General features: G+C 56.3%; 6 protein-coding genes across 6 annotated transcripts; 3 read left to right on the top strand and 3 right to left on the bottom strand.

Annotated features, from left to right (window-relative positions):
* Positions 1–22: 22 nt before the first annotated feature.
* Positions 23–4,668, bottom strand: TRAVEDRAFT_170221 (ARM repeat-containing protein). Its single transcript, XM_008042254.1, has 21 exons — positions 4,540–4,668; positions 4,071–4,261; positions 3,904–4,018; positions 3,674–3,846; positions 3,463–3,615; positions 3,180–3,406; positions 2,670–3,125; positions 2,597–2,618; positions 2,509–2,544; positions 2,362–2,452; positions 2,146–2,302; positions 1,856–2,082; positions 1,716–1,799; positions 1,607–1,663; positions 1,309–1,551; positions 952–1,245; positions 857–898; positions 674–802; positions 401–619; positions 276–340; positions 23–222 (listed from the first exon to the last, which is right to left on the bottom strand). Exons 1-21 carry the CDS (start codon positions 4,591–4,593, stop codon positions 120–122), a joined length of 3,138 nt encoding a protein of 1,045 aa, XP_008040445.1. The 5' UTR covers positions 4,594–4,668; the 3' UTR covers positions 23–119.
* A 1,745-nt stretch (positions 4,669–6,413) lies between these two features.
* TRAVEDRAFT_170218 (MFS general substrate transporter) lies at positions 6,414–8,820 on the top strand. The gene is made up of 13 exons (XM_008042253.1): positions 6,414–6,624; positions 6,686–6,749; positions 6,803–6,829; positions 6,883–6,981; positions 7,034–7,215; positions 7,269–7,286; positions 7,344–7,416; positions 7,472–7,522; positions 7,577–7,699; positions 7,760–8,088; positions 8,148–8,304; positions 8,369–8,558; positions 8,628–8,820. Exons 1-13 carry the CDS (start codon positions 6,432–6,434, stop codon positions 8,679–8,681), a joined length of 1,560 nt encoding a protein of 519 aa, XP_008040444.1. The 5' UTR covers positions 6,414–6,431; the 3' UTR covers positions 8,682–8,820.
* A 465-nt stretch (positions 8,821–9,285) lies between these two features.
* TRAVEDRAFT_49191 (uncharacterized protein) lies at positions 9,286–9,720 on the bottom strand (the record flags this gene model as incomplete). The annotated part of the gene is made up of 2 exons (XM_008041987.1): positions 9,286–9,462; positions 9,523–9,720. 2 exons carry the CDS (start codon positions 9,718–9,720, stop codon positions 9,286–9,288), a joined length of 375 nt encoding a protein of 124 aa, XP_008040178.1.
* A 3,627-nt stretch (positions 9,721–13,347) lies between these two features.
* Positions 13,348–14,695, top strand: TRAVEDRAFT_96811 (uncharacterized protein; the record flags this gene model as incomplete). The annotated part of the gene is made up of 2 exons (XM_008042252.1): positions 13,348–14,310; positions 14,363–14,695. Coding segments are annotated over 2 exons (1,296 nt in total), but the record flags the coding sequence as incomplete, so codon positions are not given.
* A 49-nt stretch (positions 14,696–14,744) lies between these two features.
* TRAVEDRAFT_21562 (uncharacterized protein) lies at positions 14,745–15,649 on the bottom strand (the record flags this gene model as incomplete). The annotated part of the gene is made up of 3 exons (XM_008041820.1): positions 14,745–15,033; positions 15,087–15,407; positions 15,462–15,649. 3 exons carry the CDS (start codon positions 15,647–15,649, stop codon positions 14,745–14,747), a joined length of 798 nt encoding a protein of 265 aa, XP_008040011.1.
* A 125-nt stretch (positions 15,650–15,774) lies between these two features.
* TRAVEDRAFT_49188 (uncharacterized protein) lies at positions 15,775–17,008 on the top strand (the record flags this gene model as incomplete). The annotated part of the gene is made up of 3 exons (XM_008041986.1): positions 15,775–16,059; positions 16,115–16,257; positions 16,309–17,008. 3 exons carry the CDS (start codon positions 15,775–15,777, stop codon positions 17,006–17,008), a joined length of 1,128 nt encoding a protein of 375 aa, XP_008040177.1.
* Positions 17,009–17,257: the final 249 nt, after the last annotated feature.

The raw sequence follows: 17,257 nt of genomic DNA, 5'->3' as shown, positions 1-17,257 counted from the left end.
TGGGGCCTTGAGTTGTACATGTGTGGGTCATGCGTGGCTATTATACTTGTGCTGTTCCTACTGTTCGTACAGGATTATCTGCATGCGGCTGGGTTCCTACTACTAGATGTGTGCTGCCGTTACATGGACACAGTGGCGTACCCGAACGCGGACCCCTCGAGGCCTCGAGCGACGAGAGTGAATTGCTGCGCAGCTTCGCGCGTGCGTTTGAGCGATCGTGTGCTATCAAGAGGCGTGGTCAGCATGAGGATGCAGGTCCGACGCGAGTCACCTACCCAAACACCGTCTTGATGAACTTGGTCTTGGCTTCTGGGGTCGCGCGACAGGGATAGAAGTTCTCCTGATCCAGGGCCTTGCATTAGCACGAGGAATCCGTAGCGAAAAGAAGGGCCGGGCGTACCGCGAACAAGATGTCAGATATCCACTGCTTGCTCTCCAATGGATAGCGAGTGATCATCGTGGACAGCAACTCGATTAAGTTCGGCATCGCAGATCGGGGCGCAACTCCCGCGAAGCCAAACAAGATCGCGCGCATGATCTGGAACCCGTGTGTCTGTGCCAGACTCGCCTTCGCTGCGGCCAGATCGTCGTTGGTGGCGGTGCGGGTGATGAGGGAACTCTGTGCTAAAAGTCAGTCTCACCTGATGGGGCAAAGGCCAGAAATGGTACTGACGAGGAATGTGGAGGCGGATGTGAGAGAGTATCGTTCTTGAAGTGATAGAGCGCCGATGGCACATTGGACCAAGCCATCGAAGAGGCCCGCAGGTAGGCGGTAGAAGATGGGCAGGAAGTGGTGGATGAACTACCGCCAACACGTCAGGACCGCGAGGGGTATATACGGTACGCCAGTGCTCACCGATTCTACGCAGCCAAAGAATGCTTGTACGATATCTGGGTTCTGAATGCAGGGTATGAGCATTTGAATAATACAACGTCTAGGGAGGAACGTACTCCAATCATGACGCCTGGCTGCGCGAATGCGCTCAACGATGTTTGCAACAATACCTGGAGTACGTTCAACGCGATCTCGGCCGCTTCAGCACTTGGTTCTGGCTTGAACGTGGATACGATCAACGCTGGAGGGTTTAGCTGAATAGCAAGCATCGTCGCAAGCGATAGCCAGACTGCCGTAAGTTGTCGTTGAGCAGCCAAGCAAACTAGCTCGAGAAGTGGCCCGGCGGGTAGCGAGATGAGCGTGACGTCTGAGGGTAGCGCAGTTATCGCCTTGAAGAGATCACTCAAGGCCTGTACGAGCCATGTGGTGTGAGTACCAGGTCTGCACACTTAAACGCATGCGCATATACTCACATCGCACACGCTGGCGTCGGTTGACCACAGCTCGACAGTGCCCCGGATGGCAGACAGGATGGCTTCGCGCAGTTTGACGACCCTGTCGTCTTCACGTGCCCGGCTCATATCCCCAATCGCAGCTTGAACCTCCGGCGAATCGTCAAGAGCAAGCAAAGAGTCTGTGACCCTCGTCAGCCCTCGGGCGACGCCAGTCAAGGTCTCAAGTTGTTGAACTGCCAATGCGCGCGCTTCATCGGGTAGCTATGTACGTGTGTCAGTTAGAAGTGGATGTTCCTGCCGATTGCCAGATATTTACCTGGCTGGCCGACTGCAGCGCTTCGAACAGCCTTGCTACCACGGGACTGGCGATTGCCTACATCCGTTGTGAGAAACCGACCTCCAGCGTCTCGCAAGGAAGCACTCACTTCGACAGGAGGGATTTCCTCTACCGGAGGCAGGGCCTGGATAACACTCGCAATGGACTGCAAGACCTTCGCCTTCTCCGTGTCCTACATTATGTCACGCATGATTAGACGGCAGCCACACTATAAGGTCGGGAACTTACAGGAATGCCTGTCAAGCCTGCATGTAGCTCCCCGAAAGCAGCAATATGGGGCGCAAGCGCGGTCCGATTCGCGTCGCACAGATCGCGAAGCGCATTCGCAGCGAACAAGCATAGCGAGGGATGTGAAAGTGCCGCAACGACGAACGTAATGGCGCTCATGAGTGGCGACGGCGTTGGTGACTCTGGCACTTGTGCCGGTTGTGTCGTGAACCACGACGCGTAGCTGCCTGTGAATGCACACCCAACCCGGTTGATACTTAGCCCAAGACGAGGATAGTGAATTTACTTACCGATTAGGTGCAGGGCAGTCCTGCGAACACGCTCATCTCCCGCCTTGGGAAGCCTTCCGAGGATTTCTGGCCCAAAGACCTGCCGGAGGTGCGGCGAGTCCTCAATCGGCACGGCTTCTTGTACAGCCATGACGCAATGTAGCGTCCCCTCGATCTCCTGCGGGGCCGTTCAGAACGGGAATGATAACATATGGTTGGCATATACACGACACGCACCTCCCATCCGTCTGATTCTTGTCGCGTAGATAGTCGCTGAAGGAGATCGGTCACGTAGAATGCGAGCATCTCGTCTCGCAATACGTAGTACCTGCACATGCCTGCGTGAGCCGACGGTATGTCGAGACCCTAACTCAAGATACGCACGCATTTATCAGAGTATCACCAACATCTCGCCGATACCTGTTGTTCTCGTCAGTAATGGAACGGCGGAAATCTATAACAGCAGGCCTACGCTTGGAACCTGTCCCTCTGGTCTGTGATATGCTGTTCAGCACAACGTTCCCACTGTGAACGAGAATGCATACCTCGATTCCAGCCATTCAGAACGGCTCTGGGCGGCCAGACGACCTTTCGTCGCACTATAGTCACGAGTTCCGAGTACACCGCTTTCGCGACAGGCATCATGTCCCTGTCGCGCTCCTCCGCCTCGTTCCCCGCGTCCCCGTCCTCACCTACATCGAACCCGTAGTCTACGTTCCATAGCGACTCTTGAAATAGATACCAGAACCCGAGTGTCATTTCGCTTTCTTCTTCGTCTACGCCGTAGTAGCCCGGCAGCGCGGTGTACTGTAGTAGCAATTTGAGGAAGTTCTGGACAAGATGCGAGAGCGTGGGGAGTGGCGATGGTAGCGGTACAGGGGAAGCTATTGGCTTGACTTGCGCGGGCGCCGCGATGTTCTTCGCGAAATACATCGCAGAGTGGTCGCCGAGCGCGACGAGCAGTTTGCACAGCGAGTGTGAGATGTCGTCCGCGAAACCCGCTGAGAATAGTGATGTTGGTTAAGAGTTGACGCGATGACATGGCGTGAGCGTACCGTCTATGGAGGCTTGCACGACGGGACCCCCGTAACGGTCTAACCAGAGAAGCAGCGGTTCTGTGACAGTCTTCGTGCCTGAGCCGTCGCACAAAGAAGATGCGGTCAACAGCTCTTGCAGGCTGTCGGACGCGGGGATGAATGCCTGATCGTCGAATTCTGGAGTGGATGATTCGACGGTGGGGATCATCAATGCTAGGAGTAATGAGACGAATGGTGTGAGATCGCTGCAAGTTTGTAAGTACAGAAAACATGCATATACGAGGAATAGAGTCAGACATACTTTGCGGGGAGGATCGACATCCACGCCTGCAGACATTTCGACGCCGAACTGAGCTCGTGAGGAGCACGTTGTCCTGCAGGAGCTGTCAGTGAGCTGCTGATTCCTTGCGTGACGAGAGGTATGGCTTCCGCAAGACTTGACTGCATCTGGGCCCTGGTTTGCCACACCGTCAGCTGCACTGGTACACCTCGTGTCGCATCCGGAGACGAACTTGCTGGGTGGCAGTAGGTCTGCGGTCTCCACCTCTTCGGCGACGATCGCCAGGAAATCCATGAGGTGCTCCCGAGGGACGCCGATGTTGGAGAATACAGACAACGTAGCGCGCAGCCAGTCTGGCCAGCGGGTGGGGCTGCCGGGATGTAGCTTGATCGCAAGCGAAGTGATCTGTATTGGTCCGCCCTCACAACATGTACACATGCTCGGACAATCGACGCGACGTACGGCTACGAAGAGCTTGCGAAGGGTCACTTTGCTCTGACCTGACGTGATCGCGCGACCAGTCAATTCTAGCAGCATGTCTCTCAGCTGCGGCGCGGCATCTTCGGGTACCGATTCCCTGTTGGTGTCTTGCGTGAGAAGAGGTAATATCAGAGTGGGATGCGGCTTACCAGTCTCGTGCAATCTTGACTTGGACTGTATGCGCGCCAAAGAATTGCACATTTGGATCGGGGTGGCTCAGGAACGGTAGAACCAAACCCCATGCCTCCGGCCGACGCTGGATCTCAAAGAGTTCTTGCTGAAGACCACGTTGTTCTTCAGAGGATAGTCGTTGTTGGGGGGAGTATGATTGCTGAATCAACTGGGATATGAGGCATTAGCCGATGTCAAGGGAAATCCTGCTGTGTCCACAAGTCCAAGCCAATACGCGTCGCGTTCAGACCATTTAGAAAGAACATGGAGGAAATACTGGATAGTATGTTGTGGAACCGGAATGCTCAAGCGTGAACTCCAGGACTCCGTTACTTTCGTTGATACATTTCTGGTTAGTCCCCGAGCACGCGCCGTTCTCCCGTCCGCTGATCCGTCGCCTTCCTACGCGTCGTACCTGTCCGGAACAGATTCATGTGGACAACTCACCTGCGTCGCTCTATCCACATCTCCTTGTGCGAGTACCGGCAGAAACGAAGCCATGCTCGATCTGAGTGAGATTCTATAGTATGGTGCAAGTTGTTCAGCCTCTGCAACGCGAGGCCCAAGTTCTGCGACAGGATCGTGCAACTTCCTGGTGGCTTGTAGACAGATAGAGAGAATAGGTCGTCCAGAGAAGCGGACAGAGAGTGTGTTGAACGGAGAGACAGTAGCTAGCAGCTAGCCACCGACCAGACAATACCACAGCCATCGCAATAGGGCGCTTCTTTGACTTTAGATCTAATCTAATCTAGGATTCAAGCTCAACTCTCGAATCTGTAGCTGCCACAACCCTCCTGTTCTCACAAGACGACGATGTAAAACTGAACCCCACTCACTCGTACGCAGAGAGATTTACTCTGGACCAGTCCGGGGAATAACGAGCTGTTGCTGTATCTGTGTTGGGTTTTTGGTTTCGGCTGAGCGAACGCCTGCTCGCCGGCGCTTGCCGAAGCGTTCAGTATGTGCGCAAGACTCATCTTGCACGCTATCCGTTTGCCTTCGTACCACGACGACACGTAATACGGGACAAACGGAATTTTACTCGTTTCTTACTCCTACCGACGTTTTCTCGACTGCTCCAACAGCTTGTGCATGAATGACTATTACAGACGATCTGCTCGCGCCGAATATCGTGAGAGGCTGGCACATGTCGGTTTCAACATTGGCCAGTTCGTGGATCGGCCTCATGGATGTGCCGAACCACATGAAAGTACGTTTTCGCAAATGAGCATAGCGTCTCCTTCTAGCTATTCATAAACAGACATACAGCTCCAGTATGACCTCTCCTGCGGTTCGTCGGTGCCTGGCCGTGCGCACTTTGAGAGGGGAGAGTTTTGGTTCGGCGAATTTCAGTCTTGTCCTAGTGGCTGCCAAGAAAGCCCTAAGCGCAAATATCGTAAGTCCACCGATCTTTTCAGTCGATCACGATAACCCCACGTCATTCAAGTAATCCCCGGCCTTCACGGAATTGTCGGCGGCACACTCCATGCCCAGCCATGCTCACACGATAAGATACAGCCGCAAAGACAGCACGCCAAGCCTCAGTCAGTGGCCACCAAGGGGCCCGGAGGTATACTGCAACCATAGCAAGACCGACTCTTCCTATCACTCCTAGAACCACATTATTACCACAGTACAAACAACACCATCTCGTCGACATACACACTTGCGATCCATGCCCTAGCCCCTATGTATCATTTGCACGCTGCCAATGCACTTGCGTGTGCACTTGTGGCTGCCGGTCAACTGCCGCCGCAGCGTTAGTGCTAGCGATCAGCGGTAGCCGCTGACCAGTGGCTATTTTTCAAGTGCCTCAATTTTCATCAGACACTGAGACAGCGAGTCCAGAAGAGACGAGGATCAGGCAATGAACATACATGCTATCATGCACTGCTTTAACTGCTTACCCGCAAACTGTGCGGAACACCGCTATCCCGAATACGGCGCTGAACAACGCTCTCCCCGGTATGCATCTTCCAGGAAGCGCGATAAGTACTGGAGACGTTCCTGACTCGTGCTTCTTTCCAGGCCCGCGGTGAGTATCGTCGTGTTTCCGAGGCCTCTCCGCCTGGGCGCGAAGGAGATAAGGGACACAAATCTGGAGGCCGCAATCGTGTACGTCCATCTACCATAATCGGGGGCCCTACGGCATATCTTATCCATACGCGGGCGTTCGCACTAGGCGTCCCTCGGCCAAAACAGACTTCAATAGACGTCCCTGAGAATTTCATCTCATCACATGCACCGCGATAACTGCGATGCCGTGATGGGACGCTTTAAAGGCCCCAACCCGAGGTGCTCCACCCTCGGGCCACCCTGCAGTTCCCCTCCCTTCCACGATGAGCGCGAAGAACTCCTTTAGCGACACCGACGAGAAGAAGGCCCAGGTCGACGTCCACCACGTCGCGGTCGCCGACGCGGATGTCGATACCGCCGCGAAGCTCGCCGCGGGGCTCGACCAGGCGCTCACGCCGGAGGAGTCTGACCGGCTTCGGAAGAAGATCGACTGGCACATTCTGCCATTGATGTGCAGTGAGTACCTCGTCGGTCTCGGGTCCTCAACATGTGTGCTGATGTGCGCGTGGTTGTTGAGTTCTTTACTGGATCCAGTTTATGGACAAGACGACGCTGGGGAGCTCGGCTATTCTGGGGATCAGGTACGTGGAAGCAGCATTTGAGTTGGACTCGGTCTGATCTCCGGGGCCTATAGGGAATCTACGCACCTTACGACCAACCAGTGAGTACCAGATACGTCATATGATTGTTCCTGTCTGACCCGCTTCTGCGTAGATACAACTGGCTCGGGACCATCTTCTACCTGAGCTACCTCGTCTTCGAGTATCCCCAGAACCTGGCTCTCCAACGCTTCCCTGTCGGGAAATGGATGAGGTACGTTCCGCCGATAATCTCCGCGTCGTATGCCGTCTCATCTTCTATGCAGTATCAACATCTTCATTTGGGGTGTGGCGCTCTGTTCGCATGCTGCGTGCAAGAGCTTCGGCGGCCTCTTCGCAGTCCGTCTGATCCTGGGCATGTGTGAGGGTTCCATCACTGCCGGATTCATGATCGTCAGTTCCATGTTCTACACGCGCAACGAGCAGACGTTGCGCGTGGGCTACTGGTGTGAGTCCCCTGCTCTTCCGACAACATACCTTAGTGCTCACGCGAACATCTAGTCTTGATGAACGGCACTGGTGTGTAACTGATCATGTCACGGGGGCTGGTTGCATGGAATAACCCCGTAATTTTAGCCCAAATCATCTCGGGCTTCCTGAGCTTCGGCACGTTGCACATCAAGACGAGTAACTTCGAGCCTTGGCAATGGTGCGTCGATACTTCTACAAAGCTAGACCCAGCCCTCACCACCACACTACTGCAGGCTTATGATCATCACCGGAACCCTGACTCTGATCACTTCGGTGGCCTACTGGTACGCAGAATGCATGAATATCGTGTTAAGGATGGTTGTGCTTACATCTTACAGGTTCTTGTTCCCTGATTCGCCTACCAACGCGTGGTTCCTTACTATGGAGGAGCGCGCGATGGCCGTCAAGCGCATCCAGGAGAACCAGACTGGTGTTGAGAACAAGCACTTCAAGTCCGAGCAGTACGCACCTCATTTCTTCCGCAATCCCGCTCAACTAATCTAACTTCCAACCGCCTTCAGGTTCTACGAGGCGCTCACCGACCCCAAGACGTGGCTCTTCGCGCTCTTCTCTGCGCTCGACAACGTGCCCAACAGTCTCACGAACCAGCGCCAGATCATCGTCTCCTCGTTCGGCTTCTCGAACCTGCACACGACGCTCCTTGGCTGCGTCGACGGCTTCATCGAGATCGTGACGATCTACACGGGCGTACAGATCGCAGCGCGCATCACCAACAGCCGCGCATATGTCGGCGCGATCTACTTCATCCCGAACATCATGGGCGTGCTCATCATCAACTTCCTGCCGTGGGACAACAAGGTCGGCCTGCTCTTCGGGCAGTGGCTTACCGGTGCGTATTTCGCGTGTCCGCCTCCGTTTTCTCAGCGCTGACGAACCGGCTCTCATCAGGTGTCGGCACCACGGGCTTCGTCCTCTCCCTCTCGTGGCTCTCGAGCGTGACGTCCGGCCACACAAAGCGCGTGACCGTGAACGCGATCATGCTCATCTCGTACTGTGTCGGCAACGCCGCCGCGCCCTTCATGTGGCAGGCCAAGTACAGGCCCCGGTACGTCCCCTCCACCCCGCTCTCCTTCCACCCGATGCAGCCGCTTACTTTCTGCGATGTGTAGAAACCACATCCCGTGGACGATCATCGGGATATGCTACGTGATCTGCCCGATTTTGATGCTCTTGATCCGCGTGCTCCTCCTGCGCGAGAACAAGAAGCGCGATGCGGAGCCCAGGGACGATACGTACGACGACGTGTACATCGAGGTCGTTCTCCCCGACGGCACGCGCACCGAGAAACGCGTCGACAAGGTGCGTTCTCTCTCTCTCCCATTGACTCGCGTTAGGGCGTAGTGCTGACACAGAGTATCTGCCTTCTAGGAATACTTGGACTTGACGGACATCCAGAACCGTGACTTCCGATATGTGCTGTGAGGCGCGTGCGGTGCTTAGAACCCCGTACGCCAGATACCTGGATGAGATGTACGATACGAGGGGTTATGACCGCGATGTGTAGTTAAAGCAGCGCCGCGCTTATAATGTGTGGCTATGCATGCAATCACGATTATGTACGAATACCAGCTTGCCATGGTGCCTGGTCTGACACTCGAGTGGTGATTATCTCGGTAAGTGATGTTGCTGCGGTGCGACCAGACCATTGGGGAGACATTGACGGACGGCCAGCCAGCGAGTGTCGTACGTGAAGCATCTGAAAAGGGTAGTTTCAAACTTTGGCGCGACGAGTGTTGCCGACTGAAATTTCCCCGGACATCAGCGCAGGCATGGCTGGTTGAAAGACGTTCATGAAAGCGAGAACCCGCTCAATGGCTACAACGCGTACTCACACGCGTACGTGCAGACGATATTATCGACCCTCTCACCATTGAGACATTCAGCCGAGCACTCACAGGGGGGCGGTGAACCGTGATCAAGCGAACACAACGCATACATTGGCATACGCAAACCTCGACTCGCAGACAACAACTCTAGCTCGTATCGCGAGACCTGAAAGGCCCCGCTGTAACCCTCCGTCTGACCTCTAGTGGAAGCCCATCCAGCACTTCGCGCCGCCCTCATTGTCGTCGCACTCGACGTCCGACGCGCCCTGGTCAATCGCCTGCACGAGCAACCCCGCGCACGCGTCGTAGCAGTTCTCCGGGCTCTTGTAGTCGTGCGTGCCCTTGAACCACCCGCGCCCGCCGCAGTTCATCCCGTCCTGCCAGACCGCCCACAACGTCAGCGTAAAAGGACGGAGACGGTGAAACGTGCGGCGTACCCAGTTGTCGGTGCGGTAGTTGTTGAGGCAGGTGTGGAGGGCGCCCTGGTCGGTCGCGCCGAGCGCGTTGAACTGGCGCACGATGGACGCGTTGGCGGAGACCTGGCTGACGGCGAAGGCGGCGAGGGCGAGGAAGGCGGTGGTGAACTGCATAGTTTCTATAGGTGGGACTATGATGGCGGGTGAGAGGAAGAACATGGTAGGGAGGAGGAGGGAGGACTCACTGTAGAAGCGGTAGGCTGGAGACTGTAGAAAAGAGGCTGTTGGTGAGGAGAGTAAGGGTATCGTGCGTGGTTTTATATCGCCGCGAGCTGGCCAGTCCTAAGGCCAACCTAAGGCTGACCAGCTACCGTCCGCTTACCGCGGCCGTCAAGCGCTGCGCAGACTCATGGTCAATTTCCGACGTTGAGAGGTATACCGTTGTCCGCCGTTCGAGAGTGCTTCCACCGCCGACTCGTTGGCCTGTGTCATCGCAAATGGCTCCTGGAACGTTGCCAGGCCGCATCACGACGTGCCAAACCAGACTCCTTTGCAAATCAACGTCCCCGCGCCGCCATGGAGCTGTCAATAGAGCCTCTTGTTGACGATCGGCACAACAGCTGGGCGGCTGTGGCATCCTTTGTACGATCGGCACAATAGGCGGGGCACCGGTGAGAGTGAGAGAGCGTCCCGGGCATGTATGATGGGCGCCATAGACGCCGCCGATCCCGCACGGAGGCCACTGTGCCAAGGAGGCCGGCTAGAGGGGGCGTGACCGGGCTAGAGCAGACACATAATTGGATGTGGCTATTCAGACATGTCGTCGTTGCTTGATGTCCGACTTGCTGCTAGCGAAGGGGTTTAGACCAGCTGCTCTACCTCGGACTGACTGTGTGGGTCACCGATGTGAATTAGTCCGTCGATTTGATCCTTGGTAACCCGTCCGAGTCTTCGTGGCCGGTCGGTGCATACATGGTCGAGTGCACGATATCTTTGCTTTGCGCTATGTCGAGGGTCGTTGATCACGGGATGGTCGGCGGGAAGTCATTCTAGCTCAGCAAAGGCCCACCGGCAAAACGTCGTCGGCCGCTCATGAAGGTCACAGGTGTTGCCACTAGCAGATGAAATTCGCTCTTCTCCAGTCGCGTGCAGCGCAGACGGGGCTCATGTTCGAGGTCATGCAGCTCAAATTTCAGAACCGTCTGGATGTGTCGTCCATCCTTCCCGTATCAAGAAAGGAAACTTTGCTACAGCTGGTGTGATCGGAGCTACCGGAGCAGACGACGGTGGCGGTGAGCGACGGGCATGCTCGGAACTGGAGCTTGTTTGCACTCACCAATTAGCTATGCGAGGACAAATACTGCCCCCACGTGGTAGCACCCCGTGGTGATAGCATCTAGTGTAGGTCCGTGTTTTGGTACAGCACATTTGCAAACTCCAGGCGGCGGAATGTACGGGCAACGTAATGATGCGCTAGGGACTAGGGAGACGCGCGAGGCTGAAGACTGGCGACGGTCTCATTCGTCGATTTCACATAAAGGAGAAACAAGTAGTAAAACAAGCTGGCAGGTGATAGCTGCATCGGCCATATGATAGGCCGCCCGGCTCGGACACGATGAGCAACGGTGTTCAAGCCCGGTGAAAAGTCGGTCTGGCAGGCGCGGGCTATATCCGCCCATATCTGGTAGGCGCGGGAATTTCTGGCGCGTACCGCTCATTCCTGACAGGGCGTCTAATACATGACAGCTACTCAGCTTCTTCTACCCACCGACGCACGACGCAGCTCTCGGGCAGGCCGTCTTGCTTCGGTTTGGCTGAGCTGTGGCGTGTTTCGGCGTGTCTGAAGCAGCCTGCGTTCCGGCTTTGCTTCGTTCCACCAGACCCTCCCTGTATGCTACTTGCCACTGCGCCCCCGCAATCATATTCCTTCTCCCCGACAATCTACTGCTTTCTGGAGCCCCTCTGACATGGCTGACGGCGGTCTGGTCCTCTGCACATGTCTTCGTGAGTGCAAAGGGGGCACAGAAATCTCGCTGCGAAAATGGTATGCGCACCGCCCGTTCCGACTGTCGATACAACCGCTCGCGGATTTCCTCGCCGCGCCGGAAGCCTCCAAAAACCCCCAAGGCGCGCCGCGAGGGGATAAACAGGCCTACGTACCTCTGGCTGAACGTCGACGCAAGCGGAGACGGGCAGAAGTGGGCGAGGATGAGGACGTGATAATGGAGGGCACGCTTGACAACGCCGCAGCGGACCCGGTGGTACGGCACATTTTTCAGCGCATACATCAACCTACTGACACCTATATCATAGGGCGGGCGCATATATGCTGATTCGGAAGAGCTCGCAGCGCCTGTGTCACCGCGCGAAGTGACTCCAGAGCCACAGGCCCCGGTCCCCGTGCCCCCTGCCGCTGTACATGTGCCCCCTGCCCCCGATGCTCCGCCGCCACCCGAAGTCGAGGAAGGTTACGAAGAAGAGTATGCCGACATCGACGTAAGGCGCGAAGACATCAAGATCACACTCGAGTACATACGACTCATTCGCAACGCCACCCTCGACGAGAGCGGCTTGGACCCGGAACTGCTGGAACATCTGCGCAACCCTCCCGAGTGCGAGCTCAAGATCGACGACCCGGACGTCATCCTGTCCATCGAGCTTTTCCTCGCGACGGGAAACGCGTCCATTGAGACATACAACGCGATGCGCGACGCTATGCAGCGGCATCCCCGTGGCGTGAAGATCCTCTCTCATTACAAGGTATGTAGCTCCCTTCTTTTCGGCTGCAGCTCGTGTACACTAATGACATGTTTGTCTTAGGTCAAGCGCACCATAGAGAAGATCACCGGGATCTACTCGGAACGACACGACATGTGTATCAATAGCTGCATTGGCTTCACCGGTCCGCGCGCCGACCTCCAGGAGTGTCCCAAGTGTCACGAGTCTCGCTGGTGCCCCATCCGTCTCAAGGATGGTGTCAAGTATGGACGCCAGCATTTTACGACCATCCTGCTCGGCGCGCAACTCCAGGCTCTCCACCGCTCCCCGGAAGCGGCGGAGAGAATGATGTACTTCTATCAGACTGCCTGCGCTATCCTGGCCGGCGCTCAACCTGGTGCTCCCCTAGCGAACTTCTGGGACTTCCCTTCTGGCTCCTTGGCACTCGAGGCGGTCGACGGCAAGGTTATCGGACCTAATGACGTCGTCGTGGTCTTCTCAATCGACGGCGCTCAACTGTACAAAAACAAACGGTCCGACTGCTGGATCGGGCTGTGGCTCATTCCGAACCTCGACCCGGACCTGCGTTACAAGAAGCCCTATGTCTTCCCCGCACTGATCATACCTGGGCCGAAGCATCCGGACGACCTCGATTCATTCATGTTCCCTAGCTTGTACCACGTCTCCGCTCTCATGCGCGAAGGTCTGGCCATCTGGAATGCCCACCTCAAGGCTCGCGCTCTCTCGAAGCTGTTTCTCTTGCTACGCGCTGCCGACGGCCCCGCTATCGCCGGACTCGAAGGGCTCGTTGGGCATCACGGCTGCCGTGGATGTCGCGTGTACTGCGGCTTGATTGGCCGCCACAAACCTGGTTGTCCGCACTACTATCCGGTCCTTCTGAAGCCGCTGAACTACAACGTCCCGGGCTGCGATCATGACGACGTCTCTCTCGACTCGATACCGCCCACCTCCGTAGCCGAATACCAGGCCAATCTCCGGTTACTCATTGCTGCTGAGAACGACGCCCAATACAAACTCATTCGCAAGGCGACCGGGATCTGCAAGCCATCCATCTTCTCCGGCTTGTCGCGTGCTTTCCCCTCCCCTCTTGGCTCGACACTGGACCTCATGCACCTGACGGATCTGAACATCCCGGATCTTCTTCTCAGCATCTGGCGGGGCGTCATCAAGGGGAGTGTCGCCGATCCCAAGGAGTATCCGTGGGCAGTCCTACAAGGCGACGTCTGGACAGCCCACGGTCAGCAGGTGCAGCAGGCGGCTACTTACCTTCCCGGCTTCTTCGATCGCTCGCCACGGAACATCGCTGAGAAGATCTCGAGCGGATACAAGGCGGCCGAATTTCACACGTACCTATGGAACTACGCCCCGGCCATGCTTCGCCACCTCCTCCCACCTCTTTGCTGGCAGCATCTCTGCAAAACGGCTAAGAGCGTCCAGATCCTCCATCACGAGAACATCCTCCTCGCCGAGCTCATCAAAGCGAAGAAGCTGCTCCAGGAGGCTACGCGCGAGTGCGAAGAGGTGTACGTCGAGCGCGACATCGACCGCATGCACTTTGTCCGGCCTTGTCTCCACACACTTTGGCACGCCCCCGACGAGATCTTCCGACGTGGCTCTCTCATTTGCTGTACCCAGCATGCCATGGAACGACTTATCGGCAACCTCGGCGGTGAGATCAAACAGCCCTCCAACCCGTATCACAACCTCTCGGAGCGCGCGGTTCTGCGTTGCCAGACCAACGCCCTCAAAGCCATGATTCCGGAGCTGGATAGAGTTGCGACTAAGGCGAAGACCCTTCCACGCGGGGCGGAGGACCTTGGGAACGGCTTCATTCTGCTGCGCGCCCTGGACAGCTGCCCCCGTGCTGTGTCGGAGCTCGAGGCCCGCGCTTTCCACCGGTACTTCCTCGCCGCCTACCCGACCTTCGTATCTGAAATCAACCGCAATGACTTCACGTTCAAGGCACACCGATGGGCGCGTCTCCGCCTCCCGAACGGCCTCGTTGCGCGCTCCGCCTGGAAGGAGTGCAACAAGCCTCTGTCCAAACTCCGGCTTGCTCGATGTGTCAAGGTATGTACATTGTTTCGCATTAATATTGCTTGCTAACGGAGCGGATATTCAGTTCGTCAACAGTAACGGGGACTCCGAAGTGGGGGAAGTGCGCTACTTCTGCCAGGCTGGTCCCGATCGTCGCGCGGTCGCGATGGTCTCCGTCTTCGGTGCGCGCGACGCGCAGCTGTACAAAGACTCATACGAAACTATCGAGCTGATGGAATATCGAGGCGAGGCAGACATGCGTGTTGTCGAGGTCAAGGATATCAAGACGGTGGTGGGAATGATCCCGGACGTGATGCCGGCAGAGTCGACGTATGGTACGGACTACAAGCACCTACATGAGGGCTGCAAATACTTTGTTGTAGAGAAGCTGGGCTTGCAGGTAGGGGTACTAGTAGGGGAGGTCGAGCCCGAGATGGATATCGATGAATAAATTTGAATTCTCGTTTTTACACGTCGGGGTACATGCCCATCTCCAGCTGACATTCAAGCGACATCTCTACCATAAACGGGTACTCAATCTCATGCGGATCAGATGTCGGGACGACGCGCACATTGGAGTCGGGGGGGAGTGTAACGACGCGCAGGGGAAAGATGGGAGGGACTCTCGGAAAGCGAGGCGGCTCATTGTCATGTACTAACGTGATGTCCCCGTCTTCCATCTCCATCTCGTGCTTATCCCCCTCCACTGCCACCGTCGGCGCGTCCGCAAACAACGCGGGAAGCCGGGTCATATACCTAGATGGGACAAGATTAGCTATAGGTGTAGCCGAGCAGATGGCGAGACTTACGACGGTCCCAGGAACTCCCAGTCCTTGTAGGGCAGCGTACGCATGAAGTCGCGCAGCCCGTCGAGCGACTCCAAGATAGACGTGTACTCCGCTTGAACATCGTCAATGGAGATGCCTTGGCTGCTCATCCGAACACAGCTCCTGGCGGCCGTCTTCGCGAACTTGCGGAAGTCCCTGTATGCTTCTGCCCCCTTGCCCTTGGACAAGATCACTGTCTCGGGGTCAGGGGACCGGTCGCGCGGGGGTTGCGGGGGCAGCGCGAACTTGTAGTAGGCATGGAGGAGGTTGCCAGAGGTGTTGTGGGGTCCATTTCGCTCTAGACTGGACATTGCATGTCAGGGAAACGAATATACGAGACAAATAGGCCGCATATACCTAGCATTCCGGCGCGAGGGAGTCTGATCCAGAGTCCGCAGAAACTCCTCCATCCAGTCCGGTAGTGGCGGGGTTGCCAGATCAGAATCACCCAGAGAGTCTCCGCGTGCAGCACCAGAGTCCCCAGCACAGTCAGAGGCCCCAGTGCCCGAGTATTCAGTGTCGCCATCGTAGTTTGCAGCGGACATGGTGGTGCGATGAAGAGGAGCGCGTCTCCAGCGTCTATGGGAAGCGGTGTCCCAAAGAGGAAGGCCTGCTGAATGTGATGTTGTCCGTCCTGTCATCGAATCACTCTCTTCCTCCTCCCACCAACATGCACTCTCAGGACGACGATCTTTTTGGCGCAGACGGATGCCTCGCAAATGCATCACTGCAGAAAAATGGGGCCACATTTTCCACTCTGTCCCACCTGCGCACTCACGATCTCCAAGGATCGCCGCTCTACACGTTCGAAGGAACGTACATCTCTGACAATTCATTGAGCCCGGAGACCCCCACTGCATCGTCAAGATACAGTTCATCCTCTCTTTTGATGCCCTCCAGGCTTGCCGACCCCCCGGGCTTGGGCGACAGCTTCAGTGCCTCTACAAGCCTGCAAGTAAATCAGGGTTCGCTATTTTTATCCGATTATATGCGTGCTCATTCATCCGAAGGAGACGGGCCCCATGTTCCGTAACATGCATCCTTCCGGCGCCGAGTACACTCGCTCGTTGAGACACGCTGAGATTCTGAGTGCGAAGCTGCGCGAGCTCGAGAAGGTCAACGCCGAACTCACGGCAACCGTGCGAACACTGCAGTGAGATATTCATGCATATATGCGCTTACTGTTACTCATTCAAGTACCCAGGCATGCCTACAAGGTGCTTGCCACCGCGCAGCCCCGTATGCTGGCCACGTCAGGCAACCCATTCAACCTCGCCGTCACCCCGGACGCCGGCTGGGATGTCAAATCCCTCCTCGCTTGCGAGGACGCCCCCATTATCAAATTCAACTCCGAGAAGCATGCGAACCTCAAGTTCTTCTCTCGGAAGCACTTTAAGCCCTATATGAAGGGACAGCCGAAGCACGATCTCGCAACAAAGCAGATGGAAATCGGTAAAAGCGGACGCACTCGGGGTGTTCCGATATTCCTAGAGAGTCTAGACGGCACTATCATGGCAGCTGATCGTTACTCAGACCTGCGTGCGCACTGCCGCAACGTCCTCCAGACTCTGGACGACACCGACAACGCGCCAGAGGTGTGGAGCAAAATCAACGACGCTGCACTTAACTATGTGATCGTTCAAGTCGGCAAGGTCTTCCCGGAAGTACAGGAGTGCGAGAACCACTGGAAGCTCAAGCACCTCATGATGAACATGTACTCCGACTTCGGCCGCGACAGGTCTAACACGGCGCCCAAGAAAGACGCCACCGCCAAGAAGGCCGCCTCGAAGAAGCGACCTCTCCCGGATGGCGATGCCAACTCGGCGGCACCGGATCCCAAGCGGCAGGCGACCACACCGGGTTCCCAGACCCCATCGGAGGTTCCCTCCCCCCTTGCGTGTTGAACTTCTGTGTCTACGGCTGTGCCGGACCGGGAGTGGCAGTGATAGTGGCTGTGCGTCTACCATACGCCAGCATGGACTTTCCTACTTACCATATACGTACATTCTTTTGTTCTGTACTTACTTGGCATCCTGCCATCCCTCCATATGATTCTGGTACGTTCTACGATGTTCCGGACTATTCTAGACAGCGTCCGGATTACTCGCATTACTCAGCCATGGACTATCTGACCTTATGTCGATTATGCTCCC

The sequence above is a fragment of the Trametes versicolor genome, assembly GCF_000271585.1.
Source record: "Trametes versicolor FP-101664 SS1 unplaced genomic scaffold TRAVEscaffold_8, whole genome shotgun sequence".
NCBI lineage: Eukaryota > Fungi > Basidiomycota > Agaricomycetes > Polyporales > Polyporaceae > Trametes > Trametes versicolor.
This window is presented reverse-complemented; position numbering and strand designations above follow the sequence as displayed.

Coding starts and splice junctions, on each gene's coding strand:
- TRAVEDRAFT_170218 (XM_008042253.1), top strand. CDS start 6,432: ATGAGCGCGAAGAACTCCTTTAGCGACACCGACGAGAAGAAGGCCCAG. Junction 6,750..6,802: donor TCGGCTATTCTGGGGATCAG/GTACGTGGAAGC, acceptor CGGGGCCTATAG/GGAATCTACGCACCTTACGA. Junction 6,982..7,033: donor CCTGTCGGGAAATGGATGAG/GTACGTTCCGCC, acceptor TCTTCTATGCAG/TATCAACATCTTCATTTGGG.
- TRAVEDRAFT_170221 (XM_008042254.1), bottom strand. CDS start 4,593: ATGGCTTCGTTTCTGCCGGTACTCGCACAAGGAGATGTGGATAGAGCG. Junction 3,126..3,179: donor CGTGCAAGCCTCCATAGACG/GTACGCTCACGC, acceptor CACTATTCTCAG/CGGGTTTCGCGGACGACATC. Junction 899..951: donor AGCCAGGCGTCATGATTGGA/GTACGTTCCTCC, acceptor CCCTGCATTCAG/AACCCAGATATCGTACAAGC.